We start from the raw sequence: 24,297 nt of genomic DNA on the forward strand, positions 1-24,297 counted from the left end.
TATCAGCTCAGGCACAGCAAGAGAATGAAGAATAGTACAGGTTAGTGGGCAGAGAACTAGGCAGTAACTGGTTAGTTTATTCTTGTGTGTCTGTAGATACAAAAGAGGGGAAATGTGGTTGTTTTGTTTGTAACTTTGGTGTGTGTTGGGGATGAGTCCACGGCAGACTAACTGTACAAGAATGGTTGTTTTGTTTTACTTTTTCCTGTGTTTATTCCATGTGAAATAAATAGAGAAAGGGAAACCCCTTTTTGGAGGAGGTTGTTTTGTTCTTTAACAGGATCTTAGTTTGTGTACCACGCTGGCCTCGGATTTAGGGCTGTCTCAATACTTGCCAAGTACTGAAATTACAATTGAAGCCACTATGCCTAGCTAGAGTTATTAAATGATTGCCCAGTTCACTCTACCACCTTGTCTGAAGATTGCTTATTGTAAACCCAGTTCTGAGCAGGAATTTGTGCTGGAAGACCCAAGCACAAATTGCAGTTAGCCTGAATGTTGTATTGAGTCCTAATTCCTAGGTGACATAAGATGACTTTGTCACCTGTAAGAGAAAAGCCAGGTAGAACTTTCAGAGATCCCTTTGCCTGGCAGTGAACTTATACTAAAAAGCCGTCCTTTGAAGAAGACCGGACAATCTATGTTAGGAGCTTTATTCAGTGACCTAGGATGCTAGTGCAGGAGAGATAGCACATCATCCCATAAAATAGTTATTTTGGTATATATGTGAGTGTTTTGTCCGCGTGTGTGTGCACTGTGTGTACCTTGTACCTGTGGAAGCCAGAAATGGCGTTGGATTCCTTTGAATTTGAGTTAATGAACTTTTGTGAGCTACAGTGTAGGTGCTGGGCACCAAGAACTGAGCCACATCTACAGCCCCTGTCACAAAGAACTCAGTAAAACAGACTTTCTCAATTGGCCAGTGTTATTACCTGGCAACAGCTGATGCTCAGTTACCACAATGCAGTGTGAGGTTCTCTTATTGTGAAATAGTGAATTGATTCTATAAAAATTCTATTGACTTGATGAATTTAAATTGTTTAAATTTAAGTTGCAGGTTTTTCCATTAAACAGTACATAGTACCCTCTTGACAGGTATGGTGATCTTACTTTGAAATATGTCCCCTGGCATAGTACTGGCTACAGGACATTTACAACTGGTTACTTTTTATTTATTTAATTTTCCTAGTTCTGGGTTAGCTAACTAGGTGGCTCAATGGGTGAGAAAGTATTGCCACACAAATGTACTGACCTAAGTCCACGTAAAGGTTGATGAGAGAATTAATTCCCCTGACCTCAGCTTGCCACTCACTTCCACACATGTCGGTTTCAGCTTAATGGTGTGGTTTTTTCTAGGACTCCTTCTCCTCCTCCACGCCGCCGCTCGCCTTCTCCAAGAAGATACTCTCCTCCCATCCAGAGAAGATACTCTCCTTCCCCACCTCCAAAAAGGAGAACCGCCTCACCCCCGCCTCCACCCAAGCGAAGGGCATCACCATCTCCACCACCAAAGCGCCGCGTCTCCCACTCTCCACCTCCCAAACAAAGAAGCCCCCCAGTCACCAAGAGACGCTCACCCTCTTTATCTTCAAAGCATAGGAAAGGGTCTTCCCCAGGCCGTTCCACCCGGGAGGCCCGGTCACCACAGCCAAACAAACGGCATTCGCCCTCACCACGTCCTCGAGCTCCTCAGACCTCAAGTCCTCCCCCTGTTCGAAGAGGAGCATCCGCATCACCCCAAGGAAGGCAGTCCCCATCTCCAAGTACTAGGCCTATTAGGAGAGTCTCCAGGACTCCGGAACCTAAAAAGATTAAAAAGTAAAAATATTTAATGCTTTTGTTGTTGTTGTTGTTAGGAATACATAGTTGCATAACATGTAGAGCCCCCCTCCCCCATTGAACAGTTATAAAATAATAAACAAGCCAGGCAGTAATGGCGCACGCTTTTAATCCCAGCACTCAGGAGGCAAAGGCAGGCAGATCTCAGTGAGTTCAAGGCCAGCCTGGTCTACAGAGTGAGTTTCAGGACAGCCAAAGTTACACAGAGAAAACGTGTCTCAAAAAACAACAATGATAATAATTATCAAACTTTGGGTACTGTTCATATTTTCTACTTTGAACCTAGTTTCTTGTGGCATCAATGCCAGAGAACTTTACTTGGTTCTTAGCTTCTGGTATCTTAGTCTGAGATGAAGCAACCCTTTCTTTTTGTTGTTTTATGTAAATGGGTGTTTTGCCTGTATATGTTTGTATGCTGCCAGTGGGCAGTGTCAGGAAGCCTGAAGCGGGTGTCAGATCACCTAGAAAGGTAGTTGCAGTTAACTGTGAGCTGTGTGAGTGCTGGAAAACGAACCCTGGTTCTCTCCAGGAACAATCAGTGCTCATAACCACTGAGCTCGTCTCCAACCCCAGAAAAATATTTAATACTGATACAAAGCAGGCTTCAGGGAGCTAAGAAACTGCTGTTCCTAGTGTAGTCCATCCATCAGTACAGTGGTAGAGAATTGTGGGCATGAGTTACCCCAAGACTTGAGTGATAGAAAAGCAAGTTTCTGGCCTCCTTTGTGTGTCTGTTCTCAATGCTGTGTTCTTTGTTTTTCCTCTCTGTCTAGGGCAGCCTCACCAAGCCCTCAGTCTGTAAGAAGAGTTTCCTCTTCCCGATCTGTCTCTGGATCTCCTGAGCCAGCAGCTAAAAAGCCTCCAGCACCTCCATCTCCTGTCCAGTCTCAATCACCCTCCACAAACTGGTCTCCCGCAGTACCAGTCAAAAAGGCTAAAAGCCCAACTCCAAGCCCTTCCCCTGCCAGGGTGTGTATGTGCCTTGTTTGGGACAGCTTTACAATTAGTTAACTGGGGTTGAGGTGATGGTGGGTGCTACAGTCCCAACACTTGGTGGGCAGCAGCAGGGTCAAGAGTTGAGGGCCAGCCTGGGCTACGCAGTGACCCTGTCTCAAAAACAATTAAATTACAAGTTAGTCAGTTAAATTCATACATAAATTTAGTCTCTGTTAATATGGTGGTTCAGTAGCCGGGCGGTGGTGGCGCACGCCTTTAATCCCAGCACTCGGGAGGCAGAGACAGGCGGATCTCTGTGAGTTCGAGACCAGCCTGGTCTACAAGAGCTAGTTCCAGGACAGGCTCCAAAACCACAGAGAAACCCTGTCTCAAAAAACCAAAAAAAAAAAAAAAAATGGTGGTTCAGTTAAATAATCATTCTGTGGTGTGAAATTGATTTTTATTTGGTAGAAACCATACTTTGAATTTGGATTTTGATCCTCTTTTCTAGGTTAGTAAACAGCAAAAGCTACTGTTGACATACTGAAATTGAGTAAATTATATGAGCCATTTAACATATTGCAGTAAGCTTTGTATTAGATGACTGCCTAGCTGTTTGTTCTAAGCATGCTAGAAGCCATTGGGCTAACCATGGTATTTGGTATTCAGTAGATGTAACGATAGATTCTCTTAGATGGACTGACTATAACTTAAGAGGGCTTATGAGGATGCAGCCACATTGTGGAGCATCTGGGCTATGAGTCAGATTAAAAAGTAAAAATATTTAATGCTTTTTTTGTTAGGAATACATAATTATATAACATGTAGAATTCCCTCCCTTATTAAACAGTTACAAAATAATAAGCAAGCCGGGCAGTAATGGCGCACACTTTTAATCCCAGCACTCGGGAGGCAAAAGCAGTAACTAATAGTGGGTACAGATGTCTGCCTCTAGTCTGAAAGCCTGAGTTCATTCCCTAGGACCCCGTGGTAGGAGAGGACCATCTGTGCAGAGAGAAGCAGGCCACTCCCAGTTTTAAAGTAGGCATTCAGTTTAGCCTGGCTTTGTTTGAGCTCCTCACCACATATTGAAATCCTGCTTTGAGTTAGCCAAGTATTTGAGTGGTTTCTAATCGCCCCTCATTAAGGCTCGTGTTTAGGAGCTGGAAGGCAACTCATGCTTAGCCCATGACTCCAGCTGTTGACACCACATTCACATCCTGAAGTTGGAAATCCAGTTTAGAATTAGTAGGAAACTGTACAGTCAGTCAGTGTCGGGGCTCTTCCTGCTGGATTTGTGGGTGGGCCTTGACACTGGTTGTTTTACCTCTCTGAGAACTCTTGTTGGTGGTTCTTTGCACTTTGGTGAAGCATGTATTTGTCTGTTTAAGATTCCCTCAAAATAAAACAGGATTTTAATCAGATTGATTACCTCACTGTTTGTTTCTGGGTTTCTAGAATTCTGATCAAGAAGGAGGTGGAAAGAAGAAAAAGAAGAAGAAGGACAAGAAACACAAAAAGGATAAGAAACACAAGAAGCACAAAAAACACAAGAAAGAGAAGACTGTGGCTACAGCCACCACAGCTCCTGCAGGCCCTGCAGCTGTTTCTGCTGCCACAACCACGTCAGCACAGGAAGAGCCTGCGCCAGCACCAGAACCCAGGAAGGTATTCACACACCACCTGGCTCTTTTATCTGTTGCTCATGGCTAATGTTTCCTCCTGACCTGCCAGGAACCAAGGGGAAAAGTACAAATGGCTTCCCAAAAACTTAATGCTAGAATGCTTTGAGTTTTGACTTTTTGAAACAGGGTTTCTCTGTAGCTTTGGATCCTGTCCCAGAGCTAGTTCTTGCAGATCAGTCTTGCCTTGAACTCAGAGAGATCCACCTGCCTCTGCCCATCAGTGTGCATGTAGAAGCCATTAGTGCCCCCCCCCTTTCTTTTGTCATATTTTTATTACATTTTACTTCTGTGCACATACACACAAAGGTCAGGACAATTTGCAGAGTCAATTCTAGCTTTGCACCGTATGGAGTCCTTAGGATTGATTACAAATCATCAGGATTGGTGACAAGCTCCCCTAGCTATCTTCCCTAAAGTTCACTATTTCAGGTAGACTGAACCACCAGTTAGGCCACCTCTTCAGCACTTGGGTCTGCCGGGGCATTGCTACCTGGGGATCCTAACTCAGGTTCTCATACTTGCGTAGCAAGCATAGGGATATAACTCTGCTGGGGGAACTCCATCTATCGAGCTGTTTGTGGAGCATTCAACATGCTCTAGACCCCCTGGATGTGTTCCTCTAGCCCCAGATACTCTGGGTGTGGGAGTATGGGTGCATGTAAGTAAGCACAGCACCTGAGAGCTTGAGACAGAAAGATCAGAAGCTCAGGGTTGTTTTCAGTTCCTTAACAAGTTCTAAACAAGCCTAGGGTAGAAAGAAGTCATGATTTAAAGTGGGTGGGTTTGTATGTGCAGAGTATGTATGGTTGCGGCTGTGTTCTGTCTGTGCACAGCATCTCCCAGCGTGTCTCAAGACTTAACATCTGCCTGGTTTGCCTTTGTTTTCCAGGAGACTGAAAGTGAAGCTGAAGACAACCTTGATGACCTAGAGAGGCACCTGCGGGAAAAAGCCCTGCGATCCATGCGGAAGGCTCAAGTGTCCCCACAGTCCTAGGTGGACATGTTTGTTACATTGTAAATTTTATTTGGTTTGTACTCAATTCAATTTCAAAATCGCTAAAATGTGTTTGAGCTTTAGACTATAACATTTGTTGTAATAATTGCTAGGTTGAAGTTCACCATGTTTTTTAAAAAAGGGGGGCATGGATTTGCATTACACAGGTGTCCATGGTGTACTAGTGACATTCTTCCATTGACATTTAGAGTGAAATACTTTAAGCCAAAAAAAAAAAAATTTAGGGGGCGTTTAAATATTGTTGGCATTTTTACCATCCCTTTAAATGCCCTTGCCTCTCCCCAGAGGTTCCCTCCCCCCTTTTTTTCTTGTTTCTCTTGAATTTTAGCACCATGTAAATTATGCTTTCAACCTTGTATAGGTTTGTAAGCTTGCCCAAAAGTGAGACCACTGTTAAGTACCACAAGGGTCTGAGTGAGTGTTTTAATGCCGCAAATACCCCTGTTGGCCGTGGAGTCTCCGCTGACAGCTCGGGGTTCCAGCTCTAGGGAACAGGGGAGGCACGGCTGGATGCCGGAGATTGTCCGTGATGACAGGTTCATAAGTTGATTCGAACTCTGGAATTTTGTCCTCTTTGGGTTGGCTTCTGTTTGGTTTTCTTTCTCCCCCTTTTTTCTTTATCTTTTGTAAAGGCAATTTACTAGACCTAGCAAGGATCCTTCAGTTAGGTAAACTTGTCTTATGAAACTTCATGGCTCCCATCCAGAATTTTTTTCCTTACTCTTCCAATTGGCACACAAAACTGAAGAGCTCTTGTATTGGCAGGCTGGGAGGGCCTGGACTTGGACATAGTGTCTTGGTTTCACTTGTTTTATTTTATTTTATTTTTTAACTAAAGCTATATAAAGCTTGTGGATTAAACAGAATAAATTTCTAAATTTAAGAATGTTGCCAGTCACTTTTACTCAACTTACCTAGGTACTACAAGACAACTCTGCCTTCTTAGTAGAGCTGGTGTACAGGGTAAATAAAACAATGAAACAGGGTTTACCCTTTTTATTCAATAATTGGCTGCAAAGAGTGCTAGGGCGGGCAAGTATGAGAACTTGGGCGAGTGCAGCAGCTCCGGAAGGAAAGGTATCCTAACTTGGAAGCTCGGGCCCAAGATGTTACTTCTGCTTCACCGCTAAAGGGGAAACTCCTGAAGTGCAGCGGTCTCCTCCAGCTCCTGCGAAAAGTCACCTTTTCTGCTCCACTCAAAAGAGAGTTTCTCACCCAGTGTAACTCGCTTCTGGTTTTTCTGCTCAGCAGAAGAACCTGCTCCACGCTGTTGAAAGATCTTCACCAAAAAATATTTTTGGTTTTTTGAGACAGGGTTCTCTGTGTAACAGTCCTAGCTGTCCTGGAACTAGTTCTTGTAGGCCAGGCTGGCCTTGCACTCAGAGATCTGACTGCCTCTGCCTAGGATTAAAGGCGTGCGCCACCACCAGTGGCCAACCAAAAATCTTTCAAGAAAATTTGGGAAGGAGTTCAGGAGCCTGGCTGCCTGTGCCAGGGTAGGAAAAGGACAGCCTGCAATGAACAGGCAGAGGGGCTTATGTAAGGCTTCTTAGGGGAAGGCCAAGGTGAAGATTTTCTGCTCAGGGATTGGCTGGTTTAGTTGCTCAGGGGCAGACTTTTCTTTCACTCTGGTTTCAGAGTTAGGATTTGGATTTGGTTCTGGGTTCAGAGCTAATGTGTTTCTTTCGCTGGCTCTGGGTTTTTTTTTTTTTTTTGGCCCTTTTACCATACAATCTGAGCTGAGAATTTGGACCCATGGTTAAAATTTCTGACCGTTAGTGGTGGCGCACGCCTTTAATCCCAGCACTCGGGAGGCAGAGGCAGGCGGATCGCTGTGAGTTCGAGACCAGCCTGGTCTACAAGAGTTAGTTCCAGGACAGGCTCCAAAACCACAGAGAAACCCTGTCTCGAAAAACCAAAAAAAAAAAAAAAAATTCTGACCGTTGGAACAGAAGCACAAAGTGCCCACTTCTTTTTTTTTTTTCTTGCTGATTTTTTTTATTAATTAATTAATTTAATTATTAAAGATTTCTGCCTCTTCCCCGCCACCACCTCCCATTCCCTCCCCCTCCCCCAATCAAGTCTTCCTCCTCAGCCCAAAGAGCAAGCAGGTTTCTCTGCCCTGTGGGAGGTCCAAGGACCACCCACCTCCATCCAGGTCTATTAAGGTGAGCATCCAAACTACCTGGGCTCCCCAAAGTGCCCACTTCTTAATTTCAGGAAAACTTGGGGGTTTGGGAGATTTTGTTTGTTTGTTTGAGTTTTTTACTTTTATCTAAAAGTTATAGACAAGACCTCAGTAGTGATGGGCAGATTATATGCATGGGTGTCTATGGGGTGTAATAAGGAAAGGGGCACTGAATAAAAGACAGTCCTGAAGGACTCCACTGGGATAGTAGAGTCTCACATGAGTGCAGAACTCTCCAGATTCTTCCCTGTGTTAACAGGTGGGAACTAAATTCATATGATGGGAGGAGCCGAGTTCAGCTTCCGGAAGCTTCCTCCCAGTATAAACCATAAACACCGCTGGAGTATGTCCATCTGTTTAGCCCTGCTTTTCCGGGTTCAGGTTCATATGAGATCTTGGGGACAAAGGAAAAGTTGGGATTTAAATTAGTGTGTTTAGGGGCTGGAGAGCTGGCTCAGGGTTAAGAGGGCTGCTCTTCCAGAGGTCCTGAGTTCAATTCCCAGAAACCCCGTGTTTGCTCACAGTAGGACCTGGTGTCCTTTGATGTGCAGGTATGCATGCAGAGCACTCATACATAAATCATACCAAAAAAAAAAAACCTGTAAGAATTAGTGTTCTGTGCCTGCATTGGCAAGCAGTGAAGTGTTGTAGTTTCTTCTGTCAACTTGACACAAACCTAAGAGTCGCCTGGAAAGAGGAAACCCGTGGCCATGTCTGTGAGGCACATTTCCAACTATAATTTGTGTGGGAAGTGCCATCTCCCTCACCGTCTCTGCGGTAGGCATGGGCTATGTAAGAAAGCTAAGAACTAGATGTGGTAGTTGCCGTTTTAATCGCGGCACTTGGGAGGCAGAGCTGGATTTTTTTAGTTTGAAAAGTGAAAGCTACACAGAGAAACCCTGTCTTGGGGGAAAAAATGAAAGCTAACTGAGCAACATTTCCTCGGGGCTTCTGTTTCAGGGTCCTGCTCCGGCTTCTGTAAGATGAAATAAACCATTTTCCTCCCAAGAGCTTGTTTTGGTCATGTATCACAGCACAGGGCCCTATTTTATTCTTTTTTTAAATATATGATATGTATGTATGAAATTCTTTTTTTTTTAAAGATTTATTTATTAATTATGTACACAGCATCTGCCTGCATGTATCCCTGCAGGCCAGAAGAGGGCACCAGATCTCATCATAGATGGTTGTGAGCCACCATGTGGTTGCTGGGAATTGAACTCAGGACCTCTGGAAGAGCAGTCAGTGCTCTTAACCTCTGAGCCATCTCTCAGCCCCCCCTATTTTATTCTTGATCACGTGTATGTGTGACTGAATTTGTGCACAAGGGTGCAGCACCGGAGGAGGCCGTAAGAGGACATGGAATGATCCTGTAAAGCTGGAACCAAGCTGCTGTGACTTTCAGTGTGGGTGCTGGGCACTGAAGTCCTGCCAGAGCGATTTATTTGCTTGACCTCTGAGGCCAGTGAGGGGCTCATTGTCATCCTGGCTGACCCGGAACTTTCTTGGTAGATCAAGCTGGACTTGATCTCACAACAGATCCACCTTAAGCCTTTTGAGTGCAGCAAGGATTAAAAGTGCGTGTCCCCGTTCCTGCCACTTTCCTCCCTTTTTGAGACATGACCTCGTGTATGTAGGCTGATGGGGAGCTCACAGGGCTCTTCAGTTTCTGCATGCTGGCAGATGTGCCCATGTTTCTATGCTGGCAATCTAAGGGCCTTGCTGCAGGACAGTCTACAAACAGCTGTATCACTATCTCTCCCCTCCTCCCATTTTTGCCATGTTATCCCGCTATGTAACCCAGACTGGCCCTGGTCTCCCAAATGATTACAGGTGTCTGCTACCATACCCAGGAATAGTATACAGTTAATTATGAAGATCTAGGTACACAGTTTTCGGGAAAAAATGGATGCACTGAATACCATCCTACATGCACAAAAAAAAGAAGAGCGTGTGAGCTTGTTAAACGGCATGGGAAGTCTGCTTGAACTGTGCAAAGTAAAAAAAGAGGTGGGGGGGCTGGAGAGATGGCTCAGCGGTTAAGAGCACTGCCTGCTCTTCCAAAGGTCCTGAGTTCAATTCCCAGCAACCACATGGTGGCTCACAACCATCTGTAATGAGGTCTGGTGCCCTCTTCTGGCCTGCAGGCATACACACAGAATATTGTATGTATAATAAGTAAATAAATATTTAAAAAAGAAAAAGGGTGAGGCTGGGAGACAACTCTGGGTGACGCATGAAGACCTGAGCTCAGGTCCTAAGGGTGTCCGACTAGTCAGGCCAGTCAGTTGGGGTGTGGCAAGAGACAAGAGCTGGCTTCTCCAGGGTGCACTGGAGCACACAAGACTGTGACAGACCTCCATAAGGGTAATCATGATGGTCACCTCATAGGTCACTTCATAAGGATGGAGTGGGCAGGACCTGCCCTAGGTGAGGTTGGCGGCTAATGTGGGATGGGGCAACATGGAGCAGTGAGGCCTTGCTGGTGTCTGCAGCTGCTCCACCAGCAGCCTCAGATTTCTCCGCTGTTAACTGGGCTTGGATGGGTTGGCTTATTTAAAGGGCCACGCTTGTCATCAAGGTTTGATCATAGCCGGGTAGTGGTGGTACACACCTTTAATGCCAGCACTCAGGAGGCAGAGGCAGGTGGGTCCTCTGTGAGTTCAAGGCTGCACAGAGAAACCCGGTCTCAAAAAACAAAGGTTTGATCGTGTATTGTCAAATATTAGATACTGGTAACTATGGGACCTGGCACCCCACCTGGTAAACAGTGTGGTGCTGTGGATGATGGTAAAATAATTGAGAGACAATATGGAAGTGGGGAGGGATGGACATGGGCAAAGTACAGTGATACAAAAGGATGGTCTTAGTGGAACTATTTTGTAAACTGATTTTATTTACGACCAATATGCACATAGAAGCAGGAGGATTACCATCTTGAAACCCAGCCTGGGCTATTTAACAAGAACCAGCATCAAAATAATCTGGCTGCAAAGCAAACTCCAGGCCAGAAGAGAAAAAAGTGTTTAGATTTAATTCTATGAGGCAGATTTCCCAGCTAGTCCAGTATCTGGCTTGCATTCGTCTGCTCCTAACAAGCTGACACAAAAGGAACTACAGTTAACATTATGAGTTTTAGACCGGGCGGTGGTGGCGCACGCCTTTAATCCCAGCACTCGGGAGGCAGAGGCAGGCGGATCTCTGGGAGTTCAAGGCCAGCCTGGTCTACAAGAGCTAGTTCCGGGACAGGCACCAAAGCTACAGAGAAACCCTGCCTCAAAAAGCCAAAAAAAAAAAAAAAAAAAAAAAACTTTGAGTTTTAAATCGTTAAGAAGATTCAAGTGTATCTTATTAACCAAAATACAGTACAACCACCTTTTGTGTTTTATTTACTAAGGACAAACAGTCCGCTTCTGCCTATGACATAACCTCGATGATTCAGCGTTTTGCAGGCTCTTCGGGACGAGGTTTTGGCTCTCTGCTGGACGTGGAAGCATTTTCTCTGCAAAAGTGGTTGAGATGGCCGGGCGGTGGTGGCGCACGCCTTTAATCCCAGCACTTGGGAGGCAGAGGCAGGTGGATCTCTGTGAGTTCGAGACCAGCCTGGTCTACAAGAGCTAGTTCCAGGACAGGCTCCAAAACCACAGAGAAACCCTGTCTCGAAAAACCAAAAAAAAAAAAAAAAAAAAAAAAAAGTGGTTGAGATGCTTGAAGTGGTGGTTGGTTGGCAAGGTGAGGGTGTGGACTGAGATCAAACTTCGAAGCTCAACTTGGTCAGCGTTTGCAGTGGGTGTCTAGCAGACAATGAGACTGGTCCCTTTTTGCTCAGTTCCCAGATACAATCGGACAGCAGACTCCAAACAGTGCCTGTGACTTTTCTTTCTTTTTTTGGCTTGGGAAGTACTTTGGAGCAACCCAGTAGCTCATTGCTATTTGCCATTTACTTTCTGTACAATGTTTAAAAATTGTTATTGTGTGTGTGTGCATGCACATACGCAATCTTTTTTTTTTTTTTTTTTTTTTTTTTTTTTTTTGGTTTTTCGAGACAGGGTTTCTCTGTGGTTTTGGAGCCTGTCCTGGAACTAGCTCTTGTAGACCAGGCTGGTCTCGAACTCACAGAGATCCACCTGCCTCTGCCTCCCAAGTGCTGGGATTAAAGGCGTGCGCCACGACCGCCCGGCTAACCTGTGTGAAGTTTGAAGGACAACCTTAAGAAGTCAGCTCTCGGGGCTGGAGAGATGGCTCAGTGGTTAAGAGCATTGCCAGGCCGGGCGGTGGTGGCACACGCCTTTAATTCCAGCACTCGGGAGGCAGAGGCAGGCGGATCTTCGGGAGTTCGAGGCCAGCCTGGTCTACAAGAGCTATTTTGGGACGGGCACCAAAGCTACAGAGAAACCCTGTCTCGAAAAACCAAAAAAAAAAAAAAAAAAAAAAAAAATTGCCTACTCTTCCAAAGGTTCTGAGTTCAATTCCCGGCAACCATATGATGGCTCACAACCATCTGTAATGAGGTCTAGTGTTCTCTTCTGGCCTGCAGAATATTGTATACATAACAAATAAATATTTAAAAAAAAAAAAAGTCAGCTCTCCACCTGAGTTCCAGTGGGCTGACCCAGGCTTGGTGGCAGGCACCATCACCTACTGGGCCATCTTGCTGACCATATGGTCCACATTTCATTGCTCCTCACAACAGCTGAAACTGTTGACTGCTGGGTAGGAGATTGACAATTCTTTTGTTTGTTTTTTGTCTAAACCTCTTTCTTGATTTGTAGACCAGGCTGGCCGTGAACTCCCAGAGATCCGCCTGCCCTGCCTTCTAAGTGCTGGGATTAAAGGTGTGCACCACTCCCACCTGCTGAGATTGACAAGTTTTGTTTTTTGTTTTGTTCCGTTTCACAAGACAAGGTTTCTCTGTGTAGCCCTAGTTGTCCTGGAACTCGCTCTGTAGACTAGGCTGACCTCGAACCCAAAAATCTGCCTGCCTCTGCCTCCCAAGTGCTAGGATTAAAGGCGTGCACCACTACCGCCTGATGATGTTGACAATTCTAAAGGACAGTTTTTAGATTTCTAGTCAGCTCACAAAGCACCCACTTACCAAGCTTTTTCACCTGTCCAGTTTGTTCAGCTGCTGCTGTGGCAAAGGATTGAATGAGATCTGGCTCTCTCCTCTGGCGTGTGGGCATACATGGAGACAGAATGTTGTAGACATAATAAATAAATCTAAAAAAATTTTAAATAAATTTCATGGCCCATTTGGATATAGCGTTATACTTTATTTTAAAATGTCAGGAAGAGGCAGGCAGTGGTGGCACATGCCTTTGATCCCAGCACTCGAGAGGCAGCAGATCTCTGAGTTCGAGGCCAGCCTGGTCTACAGAATGAGTTCCACGACAGCCAGGACTGTTTCACAAAGGAAACCCTGTCTCAAAAAAACAAAACAAAAACGCCAGGGAGAGAAGTCATGCCATCAACAGGGCTCACATGGGAGGTTTATTGGAAAGGGGGGGACAAAGACGGTCTCTGTAGAACAATTAGTAAAAACCCAGAGACAGAAATTGGGGTTCAGCCTGACGGCCAGAAAAGCAAAACAGCAAGCCTATGACTCTTACCTCAACCTCAGTCTGAAATGGCCGTCCTGCCCCCAGGAATCTCAGAATGAGACTGTGTGTCAGAGCTGCCTCCCGTTTTTATATTCCTCTCTAGTGCTGGGATTAAAGGTGTACACCACTACTGTGGGGTTTCTATGGCAAACTGCCTGGTCTGTAAGGCTGGTCAGTGTGGCTGTTTTACTCTGAACTTCAGGCAAGCTTTATTTATTAAAGTACAAATAAAACATCACTACAGGTTCCTGGGGACAAGAGTAGTGGAAGAGAAAGAAAACACAGACAGGAAGGTGGACAAGGCTCACCTGTTAAAAGGGAACGTAGTGCATGTGCACAGGGGCTGCTCTTAGTGCCTGCAGCTGAGGATGTATCCTTCAGGACCCCAAGGGCAGGCCAGTGTAGATGCCTGAATACTAACAGAAATTATTAGATTTTGCATTTTTGTTTAGCATAATTTTCATAGTGTAAAACATATAAAAACAGCAAGGAACAAGTCGTTAGTGTAAACTGTGAGAAATGCACACTGTACAACCATAGCCATTTCCTGAGAGTATATTCCAGCCCAGTAGGAGTGGGAGACCAGCCTGATCTACATAGCAAGTTCCAGGCCAGCCATAGCAATATGGTGAGACCCTATCTCAAAAAAAAAATTATTCCATTATTAAATGGCAAATTTCAGTGTTTTTTTTTTTTTTTTTTTTTTTTTTTTTTGATTTTCGAGTCAGGGTTTCTCTGTAGCTTTTGGTTCCTGTCCTGGAACTAGCTCTTGTAGACCAGGCTGGCCTCGAACTCACAGAGATCCGCCTGCCTCTGCCTCCCGAGTGATGGGATTAAAGGCGTGTGCCACCACCGTCCGGCTTTTAGAGTGTTTTTTTTTTTTTTTTGATTAAATGGCAAATTTCAACAAAGCAAAACCCAAAATTCGTTTGACACCATCTTGACAGATTACAGAGGCTTTTCAAATCTTTCTCTCCTATCTGAGTCGTTCTCAGATTTGTCCACTAGGTGGCGCCAAGCCCCTGCTTGGTCACAGCGGGAACTAACACCTTAAGGGAGTTGGTCCTAAGCTTCCTGTACTCCGTTAGCTTTTCTTTTTATTGTTATTATTTCAGGCACGGTCTCGCGTAGCCCAGGCTGACCTTGAGCTTGCTGTGCAGACAAGGATAACCTTAAACTCAATCTCTACCTCTCAAATGATGAGGTCTCACCCACCCATGTACACACACACACACACACAAAGAGAGAGCTTCTCCCTTTCCCTACACACTCCTCCTGTCTTTGCCTTGGAAGCAAGAAGTTCTCTGTGGGGCTGGAGAGATGGCTCAGAGGTTAAGAGCATTGCTTGCTCTTCCAAAGGTCCTGAGTTCAATTCCCAGCAACCACATGGTGGCTCACAACCATCTGTAATGCCCTCTTCTGATCTGCAGGCATACACACAGACAGAATATTGTATACATAATAAATAAATATTAAAAAAAAAAAGAAGTTCTCTGTGGGCTTCCAGGTGAACTGGCTCTTGAACTTCTGCAGTCCCAACCCACCTGAACTCTTAGTGTTCCTTGCTCTCCCCAGTTCATACATGTTGGGGAAACTCATTACTTCTTAAGGCATTGACTAAGTAGATTTGGGTTCTGTCTATCAAATCCAGAGCCCACCCCTCCTAAGCCCTGGTTCCCACCACATTAGGCGGCAGGTAGCATGCCATCTCAGAGGGTTCTGCCACCTCTACCACACATGGCTGTCCCATACTTGCTCGTATCCGCCTTGCCTCACTTATTTCCTTATCTTTGACTCTATTGTCGCCTCAAGAAATTGGGAGATGGCAGCCAGGTTCAGCGAGGGCTCTGGGGGCTTACACCCTACAAAGCATCCCTTTTCCTGAGTCACAAGATTGGACGCTGCCAACACCAGATCCTACGATTTGTCGAGAGGCCCCTGGGAGGGCTCGGTGCAGAGAGGAGAACTTCTCACTTCTACAGGGGCTGCTGGAGGGGTCCATGCTTTTCTCCAGGACACTGTGCTGATGGACGACAGCCAGAGCCACAGCGTCCACAGCAGCGCTTTCCCGAGGGTAAAGTCGGCAGAGAGGGCAGACAGAGCCTGGATCTGGGGTGCTATTGGCTGGTTTTCTACCTACCTGGGCAGATCCAGACTGGCGACTGAAGTCGCAGGTGCCAGGGACGGTCTCACAGGCCACCTGTGGTGTCTCAGTTCTTTTGGCTGTTTTTTGTTTTTTTTTTTTTTTTTTTTTTGGTTTTTCGAGCCTGTCCTGAACTAGCTCTTGTAGACCAGGCTGGCCTCGAACTCACAGAGATTCTCCTGCTTCTGCCTCCCAAGTGCTGGGATGAAAGGCGTGCGCCACCACTGCCCAGCATCTTTTATACTACAACAAGGCACAGTTCACTGATCCTCAGCTACCACTCTCTATGCCTCTGTGAAATTCACACTGCCCTGTGGACTCAGGACCCACATTTGCTTTCCTAGTGTATTCCCTCGGGCATGAATTGCCCATCCTGGGTATAGCCCTTAAACACCTGTCTGTCAGGTCTTTTGGAGAAGGGAAGGAGCTTTGTGTCGAGGTGGGAAGAGCTCAGGGTCAGCTTCCACTGGCCCTTGCTGGTGAGTTTGAACAAGGCCCTGCCCGCTCTGGGGCTCTCTGTGTCTCTTATGGATATACAGGTTATATTGACGTGTCTGAGGATGCTGTAGGCTCTTCTTAGGACACTTCTGTCTAGAGGAGATGTGGCATTTTAGGAACAGCCTTCACTGAAGCAAACTGGGTCTCATGATTCTTCCAGAAGCCCGAGAGGGTACAGGGTCAAGCGCTGTGGGAAGCAGGGTAGGCAGTACCGGGGTGCTGTGGGAAGCGGGCTAGGTGGTACTGGGGTGCTGTGGGAAGCGGGCTAGGCGGTACCGGGGTGCTGTGGGCTACTGAGGACTCACTCTCAGGACCTGTGACTGCATCCCCTGCTGTAACAAAATGCATGGCAGAGGGACTCAGAGGAAGAGAGGATGAGACGGGCTCACAGTTTCAAAACAAACAACCGGGTGGAGAAGACACGGCTGCCAAAGAGGGTTAGCCACTGGTGGCAGGAGCTCCTGGCATAGCTGCTGTGTTGCTTTTTCTGGGAATTTGTGAGCAAAAAGAGGTGGGGCCACTGACATTAGAGTCCCAGCTGGACGTCGTGGCGCACACCTTTAATCCCAGCACTTAGGAGGCAGAGGCAAACGAATCTCTGAGTTTAAGGCCAGCCTGGTCTACAGAGTATGAGTTCAAAGACAGCCAGGGCTACACAGAGAAACCCTGTCTAGAAAAACCAAAAAGGAAAAACAAAAAAATAAAAAAGAGAAATAGTCGCACACAGAATCGGGTTGGTGGACCAGTGGGCCATTTAGGCTTCCTTAGTACAGTGAAGGGTGACTTTCAGGGCGTGTGTGACTCAGAAAGAGCTGTGTCACCCAAAAGTCCCATATCACTGAGGGATGACCTCACGAGAACCACATCATGGGACGCTGCCCTTGGTTTCCCTTCCTTTTATGAACTGAATGGAGGCAGGAGGGAGGGAGGGAGGGAATCCCCAGGCTGGGGACCAGTGAACCCTCCTCACCTTCTCCAGTGAAGGATAGCAGGCCGAGTATCCTGGCCCCACAGCGGACTCTCTCCCCACAGATTTCATTGCTGTGACTTAGGGCTAAGGGTTCTGCTGGTCACCACCCAACCTTTGCTCCGTCCCCAGAGGAAGGTTGTGACACACCTGGAAGGAAAAGCTGCTGAGGGCAGCAGCTTGTTTGACCCTTGGAGAATCAGGAAGTCCAGAATGAACTCTGGCCTTCAACAGACTGCTCCTAGTGACTGAAGTGTACCAAGCAAGTCAGGCGTCCCAAAGGTCCACAACGTGCCACAAGCTGGAGACCAAGTGTCCAAACACACGAACCTGCGGGGGGACATTTCACATTCGAGCTGTGACGGTGGCTAACAGGGGGCTGTCATTTGCTCGCTTTCTGCTTACTGTATACCAGACACGTGATGAATGACCAGCTCTTCTCCTTCATGAGTCGACCCTGGAGAGCGGCTGCTATAATTATCTGCCCCTGCAACAGGCAACTGGGCAGTAGCGGGTGGGGGTGAGTCCAGCAAAAGCAAGCAGGGGAGAGGAGGCAGGCCCAGCTTCTACCCAAAGCCAGTCTGCTTTCCTGTTTCCTGTCACATAACACCCTCACCCCCTCTCAGGCATTATCAGGAGCTGAAGGGTGGGGCAAGGATGAGGAGGCTAACGACTTGGTTTGGGAACCAACACTGCTAGTTGGAAGGTCACGGTAAACCATCTCTCTGGGCAGCGATTTCCTTGTTTGTGGAGTAGAAGTGATACTTTGCATTTAACTGAAAACTAGGGGCAGGCATTTCCAGCGGAGCCGTGGGGATGAGCATGCCTTGCAGTCTGGGAAGCCAAGACATAGGCTGCTTTTCTTAATTCTAGTGCGAGATACCCTACGAAACAGGAAGTAGGTAGGCTGATAAGGATGGCAGAGCCATTGTCATATGTAAAGGTCCCAGAATAGGAAAGGCAGGGTAGGAGGAAAAAACCAAAAAACCTAGGAGTCATTATCTAGAACTTTCCTTTCATACCAGAGCCTTCCAGGGAAACAGAAACTTCTGGACTGTCACTGCTGAGTTCCAAACATTCCAGAGGGCTCAGCAGGAAGTCTGTCATCACCTGACCCAATATTGGCATCAGCCAGAGGTCTGGCTGGGAAAGTTCCTCCCACTGGCAGCTTCTGCCTTGGTCCTGCCCAGCTCCCAGAGTCTGCCCTCCCACAGCTGCAGCGGCGGGGACAGCTGCCCAGCCCTCCAGAGGGCCAGCTCTGATGAACCGCTGAGATGGAAGTTCCTTTCCTGGGTAGCAGAGTCATCCCTAGGCCACGGAAAACATCAGCATACTGTGTTCCTGGGGCTGAGGCTGTTTCAGGGTCACAAACCTTCCTGGGTCCTTCTTGGCTGGTGGGGAAGAGTGTACACCACACCCTCTGTCGGTGGGTGGCAGAGCTCAGCCCCAGGGATGTCATACTCGGGGAGTGGCTGCGTCCCCTTCTTGACTGGCAGCTCCCCCTTGGTTGCCTTTAGCCTTAGAGCCCCTTGAAGACTGTGTCGGGGGCTGCTTCCTGGTGCTCCCTCCAAGTTCTGATGAGTACCACAGGTGTGCGCCTCGGCCATTCCCGGTGCCAGTCACGAAGAGCTGTGACCACTCAAGGAAGGATCTCTAAAGAGACGCCAGCCGGTCCCATGGCAAACATGGCTCTGGCAGGTCTTACCCTGATGGAGGAGTTACTTTCATTTAATAAAGAAACTGCCTTGGCCCATTTATAGGCCAGCCCTTAGGTGGGTGGAGTAAACAGAACAAAATGCTGGGAGAAAGAAGCCGAGTCAGAGAGTCGCCATGATTCTCCCACTCCAGACAGACGCAGGTTAAGATCTTCCCTGGTAACCACAGAGAAACCCTGTCTCGAAAAACCAAAAAAAAAAAAAAAAAAAAAAAAAGATCTTCCCTGGTAAGCCAACTCGTTGTGCTACACAGAATATTAGAAATGGGTTAGATCAATATGTAAGAGCTAGCCAATAAGAGACTGGAACTAATGGGCCAGGCAGTGATTAAAAGAATACAGTTTCCATGTAATTATTTCGGGGCATAAGCTAGCCATGTGGGCGGCTGGGTGGCAGGACACAGCCCGCCGCTCATATTACAACATTACCCTTCTCCCCCACTCCCTCTGTCTTGCTAAAAACTGTTAGATTACATTCCTAAAGCCAGCCACCTAGGGCCAATCCCATAGTTTGCTACTTCCTCCCCCAAGACTGACCACCAAGATTCAGCTATCAAAGTATTGAAGTCCAGCAATCAAAAGCCCCCTTCGGCCAGGTGATGGTGGCGCACGCCTTTAATCCCAGCACTGGGGAGGCAGAGGCAGGCAGATCTCTGAGTTTGAGGCCAGCCTGGTCTACAGAGTGAGTCCAGGACAGAAATACCCTGTCTCAAAAAAACAAAACAAAAACAACAAAAAACCCTTTGGATCGCCCAATTAACATGCCCAGTTAAAATTACACACCTCATCACCTCATTTTAACACAGGATTTCCTCTCTATCTTTATAAACTGCCATTTTCCTATGGGCCACATCTGCCCTCTCTGTATTCAGAGTTGTCCTTTGTCCCCCAGAACAAATACCTATTCCCCTTCTCCCTTGCTCCCTTCCCTTCACCCTCTATCTCCTGTCTTTGTCCCTTATCCCTGTCCTCTGTCCCTCTGGGGCAAATAAGTCTCTCTGTGCTGAGAACTTGGTCTTGGGTGTCTTGGAGGTTCCCTAGAACCCCCACTTCTGAGCAGGCTCCGCTCCTCCCTGTCCAAGTGGCTGAGGGCAAATAAGCCTCTACCAAGGGCTCCTGCGGGATTTCTCAACCTGATCATAGGAAGTCGGGACATGGCATTCCTTAGTGACAGGGTCAGGCAGGGGGCAAGGCCATGGGCTGTTTGTCCAGCCTCACTGTGCCACCAGGGCTGCTGGTTTCCACCTTCCATCTGGGGAATTTACACAGGCGTCTTTTTCCTTGTTTTTGTTTGTGGAGGCTTGGACCCAGGGCCTTGCACAGCTCTCGCGAGATTTGTGTTTTGTTATGTCGTATTTATACAGCTTGACTGCAGTAAAATTGATATGGAATAAGTTGCCATATATTTCACATGCGTAGTTTGAGGTGGTTTATTTATTTTATATGTGTGGGCGTTTTGCCTGCACGTCTATGTGTGCAGTGTGTGCGCACACAGTGCCCTCAAAGGTCAGAAGAGGGTACCAAATCCCTGGGAACTGGAGCTACAGTTCTGAGCAACTCATGGGTGTTGAGCACCCATCCAAGGTTCTCTGCAGAGAACAGCTGTGTGCTTAATCACCGAGCATCTCTCCACTCCCCAAGTGGTTTTTCTTAATTATTTTATTTTAAAGTGAGTGTGTGTAGTTTTTTTGTTTGTTTGTTTGTTTTGTTTTGTTTTTCGAGACAGGTTTTCTCTGTGGGACAGTCCTGACTCTGTAGACCAGGCTGGCCTCCAACTCACAGAGATTCACCTGCCTCCGCCTCCCGAGTGCTGGGATTAAAGGCGTGTGCCACCACCGGCCGGCGCAGGAGCTCCTTTAAGCCAACCAAAGGTGATAGCTGAAACCACGGGATTTTTGTTGTTTTTAGACAGGCTCTGCTGCAACCCAGGCTGGCCTTGAACTCTTGGTTCTCACGCCTGCCACTTCCAAGCCTGAAAGGACAGGTATGCCATTTGTTTTTTAAACTGTGTCGGGGTTTGAACCCAGGACCTTGTGTATACTAGGCAAACATTCTACCACTTAGCTATACTCCCAACCCTTGGTTTTGTGAGACAGGGTCTTGATACTCAGGTTCAAAGTAGCCATCCTCTGCCTTGGCCCAGTGCTGGGTTTATAAGCATGCCTCACCGCGTTAGCACATTGACGTCCAGTATTTCAGTCTCTCTCCTACGCTGGCAGCTTCAGGCTTTGAAAGGCCTAGAAGCCGTAGTGGGGGTGACTGGGTGACTAAAGAAACCACCGTCCCAGGCCCCTGGGCACCTGCTCCTGCCATCATAGCTTTGCTGTGAGCAACAGCGTGGACACGAGGCCTGAGGAAATGAACACATCTGTCTGATGACACAGGCCTAGGCCATGACTCAGAAACTGGGGCTGGCTGCCCCCGAAGCAGGTTTAGGGCCATCGCAGGCCTGAGGAGAGCAAGCCCTGGCTTTAGGCTCAGCTTGGTTTTGTATTTGTCTGAACAAGGCTAAGTGGGCTGAGCTGAGCTCCAGCCTACACCGGTCTTGTCTTAACTTCCCAAAGGCTGAGACTCCAGGGTGGCACCCATCAGAGCCCCCTCGATGCTCTCCATGGCTGGGTGTTGATATTTTCTCTGTGCTCTCCTTGGAGACAGCAGTCCAAGGTGGGCGGGTACCATGGTGTGAAGGGGGCGGGGCATCAGGAAGTGAGTCAGCTACACATTGGACACCAGGCAAGGGAGAAGACAAAGGGAGCCCGAATGCTGTCTACCTCTTCATACACTTTTATTTATTTATTTATTTATTTGTTTGTTTTATTTATTTATTTATTTATTTATTTATTTATTTTTTGGTTTTTCGAGACAGGGTTTCTCTGTGGTTTTGGAGCCTGTCCTGGAACTAGCTCTTGTAGACCAGGCTGGTCTCGAACTCACAGAGATCTGCCTACCTCTGCCTCCCAAGTGCTGGGATTAAAGGCGTGCGCCACCACCGCCCGGCTCTCTTCATACACTTTTTCACGTCATTATTTATTGTTTGGTTTTGTTTTAGACACAGTCTCTCTACATAGCCCTGGCTGTCCTGGAACTCACTCTGTAGACCAGGCTGGCCTTGAACTCACAGAGATCCTCCTGTCTCTGCCCCAAGTGCTGTGATCAAAGGCGTGTACCACCACCACACTGAGTAGGCCCCAGATTCTTAATCCAGGGGTTCCGAAGGGCCTTCCAGACTTAAGCTGGCTCCCTCTCCGTGAGTTCCATGTGCAGTCTCCTCTCTCCCTATCATTGCCACGAAGGCTGTGGTGGCTTTATAGGCCAGAGGTCAACAAAGGCCCCCAGAGGCAAACAGGGAGCCCGGCTTCCCTTGTCATGAGTACCATTCCCACCACTGGTCAGAGGACTGGGGGACTAGAAAGAGGGAAAGAGAGAGAAAAAAAACTTCCCACCGGGTTTTCCCTTACTTCAGAATTAACCAGGATTGCTTAAATCATTTGGGGTCAGGAAATGCTTTAGTGAAACAGGTCATTTAGACACTACCTCCTGAGGCAAAGTGCTCCAGAGGTCTAAGGGACAGAAGGCAAAAGGCACACAGGTTCCCCTCCGAGGCAGAAGAAATGCGTTTGCTTGAGGTTTCCCATCCGGTGAGAGACGAGTGACCTCCGAGGCCTGCGGAATCTGCTTGCTGGGTCTGTGTCCTTCCGGACACCTTCACGCCACCTCACACCACGGAAGGTGAAGCGGCGACTCATCAGGAGTCTGTGATAACAGCGCTGCTCATTCCAACGCAGCATGTTTAATGTTCCAGCCCTTTCTCAGCCCATCACCTAGAGGGATGGGACTCTCACCCCATTTTACACCGGGAGACTAAGGACTTGCCTGGGGTGGGGCAGATGGAAAGTGCTGGTATTTGAACTCTGCTTGGTATTCCAGGATCCCAGCACGTCTAAGGGCCAAGCTGGAGGCTTGCAGGGTGAGTCAAAGGTCAGAGGAGACAGCCCTGGGCCAAGTATGGAGCCTGAGCAATAACCTAGGAAGGACAAAGGCCCACTGAGAGGCCCCTTGGAATGGGGCTGAGGCTGGGACCAGCTGGCAGGCCAGGCCAGCTTGCAACCTGAGCCCATCACCACCCAACAACTCATCCTCTCGGGTTCCAGGTCTCCTTCCCAGCCCCCTTCTGGGAGCCTGACATGCAGATGCTGACTTGATAGGAGGCAAGTGCTCACAAGTCAATTTAATAGACCACAGCTATTTCCACAGGAGGCATCTCCAGAAGCTGGGGGCAAAATGTCTCCTTTTGGAGGCAGGGAATCTGGAGTCGGTTATATGCAAAGGGTTCTGTTCTTGTTTGACCCATCACCTGCCACTGCCTGGGAAAAGGCCTACTTACTGCGCAGCTGGTACTCAATAAAGACCGGCAGAATGGCTGGGCGAGCGAGAGCCACTTTCCTGAGCTTATAGCACACGTGGCAAAGCAGGTAAAGGCTCAGGTGACAGCCAGCGGCCGTCAGGACACAGCTCATCCCAAGCCTCCACGGCAACAGGGAAGCCAGTCACGAGGAACAATGGCTTTGCTCTCACAGGGCTAAGTCACTCATGGGCACATAACTGGAAGCCATCTCAACATCTACAGTGAATGTGCTTACAAAGACCAAACCTACTGGGTCAGCTCTGTCACAGGCCGAGAAGTTACCAGCAGGATCCTGGTGTAACCCAAAGGGAACGCGGAAAACTAGACAGAATGCTCACTGTGCTCCCAACTCTTGAGAGGTGGAGGCAGGAGAATCGGTCTTAACTACGGAGTGAGTTAGAGGTTTGCTTAGAATGCTTGAGACCATGTCTTGAAGAAGAAGAGGAGGAAGAGGAAAAAGAAATAGAGGGAGAGAGGGAAAAGGAGTGTGTGTGTGTGAGAGAGAGACAGAGAGAGAGAGAGAGACAGAGAGAAAAAAATAAGGGAAGAAGGATGGGAGGGAAGGAGAGAAACTAGAACTTGGGATGAAGGAGCACAGCTATGTGGGTAGAGGGCTTCTTCCCAGGAAAGAAGTCCTGGGTTCTATCCTAGCATAGCACAAATCAGGTGTGGTAGCCAGTGGTGGTGGCGCACGCCTTTAATCCCAGCACTCAGAAGGCAGAGGCAGGCGGATCTCTGTGAATTGGAGGCCAGCCTGGTCTACAGAGCTACAGAGCTAGTTCCAGAACAGCTACTGTTGTTACACAGAGAAACCCTGTCTCGGAAAGAGAAGAGGAGAGGAGAGGAGAGGAGAGGAGAGGAGAGGAGAGGAGAGGAGAGGAGAGGAGAGGAGAGGAGAGGAGAGGAGAGGAGAGGAGAGGAGAGGAGAAGAAGAGGAGAGGAGAGGAGAGGAGAGGAGAGGAGAGGAGAGGAGAGGAGAGGAGAAGAAGAGGAGAGGAGAGGAGAGGAGAGGAGAGGAGAGGAGAGGAGAGGAAAGGAGAAAGGAAAGGAAAGGAAAGGAAAGGAAAGGAAAGGAAAGGAAAGGAAAGGAAAGGAAAGGAAAGGAAAGGAAAAATAGACTCTCTGAGCAGAGGAGACAGAGACTGGGAAATATTTGTCATAAATAACAAGAAACCAAAACAACCCAGGTCTCTCTGGTCTTGAAAGGCCACGTCTGTTTTCCCTCCTCTCTGCTCAGAGGTAGCTGAGGCTCCTGGCTGCCTCAGCCCAGCCTTCTAGGTCTCAGAGCTCCTCCACCCCACATCAGT

The 24,297-nt window shown here is 47.7% G+C and overlaps 1 protein-coding gene across 9 annotated transcripts in view; it reads left to right on the forward strand.

Annotated features, from left to right (window-relative positions):
• Positions 1–6,355, forward strand: part of Srrm1 (serine and arginine repetitive matrix 1) — a 33,375-nt gene extending 27,020 nt beyond the window's left edge. For all 9 annotated transcript variants that reach the window (XM_057783595.1, XM_057783598.1, XM_057783597.1 and 6 more), the window contains 4 exons: positions 1,357–1,818; positions 2,613–2,808; positions 4,234–4,443; positions 5,350–6,355. In XM_057783595.1, the coding sequence (XP_057639578.1) occupies positions 1,357–1,818; positions 2,613–2,808; positions 4,234–4,443; positions 5,350–5,454 (973 nt within the window). In that variant the 3' untranslated portion in view covers positions 5,455–6,355. The remainder of the gene's footprint in view (positions 1–1,356; positions 1,819–2,612; positions 2,809–4,233; positions 4,444–5,349) is intronic.
• The last annotated feature ends 17,942 nt before the right edge of the window (positions 6,356–24,297 follow it).

Source organism: Chionomys nivalis, chromosome 11, assembly GCF_950005125.1.
Source record: "Chionomys nivalis chromosome 11, mChiNiv1.1, whole genome shotgun sequence".
In the NCBI taxonomy this organism is placed as follows: Eukaryota; Metazoa; Chordata; class Mammalia; order Rodentia; family Cricetidae; genus Chionomys; species Chionomys nivalis.